Genomic DNA, 1,538 nt, shown 5'->3' on the forward strand with positions numbered 1-1,538 from the left:
GATGCATAGACTTCTGACAGGCCCATGTTTGCAGACGCTCCGTGTCTGGGAACACTTTGTCCGTTGGTCACAGGCAAGACAGAGCCATTTGCTCATCTGTCCGCCAGCGATATGAGCTTGGGGGTGGGACAGGCACGTGTCCAGCCCTCCAGTCCCCAGAACGTGTGTGTTTTAACTCAACAGAGGGAGGGACTATTCCACCCTGGGTCAACCCGGCAGCGCTTACACGACTGCCTGTGCCCGCTACTTTCGGTGGGGGAAAGAACCACCGTCTTTCAAATGTGCTTCAAGAACAGCTCCTTGGTTTTAAAAAAGATTGGTTTTCTGAATTTGGCTAAGTTTATGTTCTCAGCAAATGGGATGCCTCTTAGGACCCAGGATTCTCCTCTCAGAAGGTAACTGCCGTACAGCCCCGGGAAAGCCGTGTGATGTAGGATCACCGCATCAGCAGTCCAAGGCACATAGAAACACAAAAATCGTAAGCGTGAAAAATTTCAGTTCATTGGAAAAGGATTTTATTTCACCATAAAAATGCAAACTGGAATAAACACCATCTTTCCTAACGCGAACGTTACAGCTATTTTTAAGTACTTCTGAGCTTCACTTGGAGAAGCGAATGATTATAAAACTTAACAAGTGTGCAGCCTGAAATCTGTTTGAAACATTCCAAGTAAAAATAATTTAGCAAAACAGCTTCTTAAAAAAACCACACGCACTAACCTTTACTAGAAACCAAAGCTTTTCGCCACCCTTTTTTATGCGTAATTCCTGGAAGTCGTAAAAAGTGAACGTTTTGGAAGTTAAGCAGCATCAGACCATTGGCTACCACTCCCCGCGCACGGACACCTTAAAAAGAATGGCCCGTTTGAGTTTTGATCTCAGAGAACTTGTACCTTCCTCATCCGTGACTCCGTGCCAGCATCACGTTTCGGCACATCCCACCCAACCTGCATTTCCCGATCAGTTAAAATTACAAACTGGGGGAGGGGGGAGAAATCACCAGGGCAACGCTTTTCCTTTTCTTTCTAGTGCCCGTGTGACTCCGGTGGTGCACATCTTTGAGGAGTCTCCCCTGCCGCGTCAGGTGCACGCGGGGAGGTCGCCAAGCGGACACAGAAATGCCCGCGTGGGGAGGAATGCGGCCGCTCTGCCATTCTCACAACTGTCCATCTGTGCAATTTTCCTGACTGAGAGAGGACTGGCCGTATTAAAGCTATCGGATCAAGTCTGAAAGGACTCCCTGTTGGAAACTGAAGTGCCCAGTACGCTGCGGTGAGTGGAGAGAGATGGACCTCTAAAGCATGGTGTCTTCCTTCGTTGCCAGCGGGCTCCTTGGACGTTCCTGGCTGCAGGAGGGTCTTCGCTTTGCAGGGGGTGGACGGAGAGCGGCCGAGGAGCAACCAGGACGCTGGGGCAGGTCGTGGTCTCTCCCGGACAGGCCACGGGGAGGCCGCGCCCGTCATTACCTGTTCCAGGTACTGCGGTGCTTGCTCGGGGACCGGGAGCGCGAGCGCTCGCTTCGGCGACGGTGGCGGCTG

At 51.6% G+C, this 1,538-nt stretch overlaps 1 protein-coding gene across 1 annotated transcript in view; it reads right to left on the minus strand.

Annotated features, from left to right (window-relative positions):
- Positions 1 to 1,221: 1,221 nt before the first annotated feature.
- The window catches only part of AKAP17A (A kinase (PRKA) anchor protein 17A), a 10,853-nt gene continuing 10,536 nt past the window's right edge, over positions 1,222 to 1,538 (minus strand). Inside the window, exon 5 of the mRNA XM_011948261.1 lies at positions 1,222 to 1,535. Within this exon, the coding sequence (XP_011803651.1) occupies positions 1,222 to 1,535 (314 nt within the window). The remainder of the gene's footprint in view (positions 1,536 to 1,538) is intronic.

The sequence above is a fragment of the Colobus angolensis genome, unplaced genomic scaffold, assembly GCF_000951035.1.
Source record: "Colobus angolensis palliatus isolate OR3802 unplaced genomic scaffold, Cang.pa_1.0 Scaffold277, whole genome shotgun sequence".
Lineage (NCBI taxonomy): Eukaryota > Metazoa > Chordata > Mammalia > Primates > Cercopithecidae > Colobus > Colobus angolensis.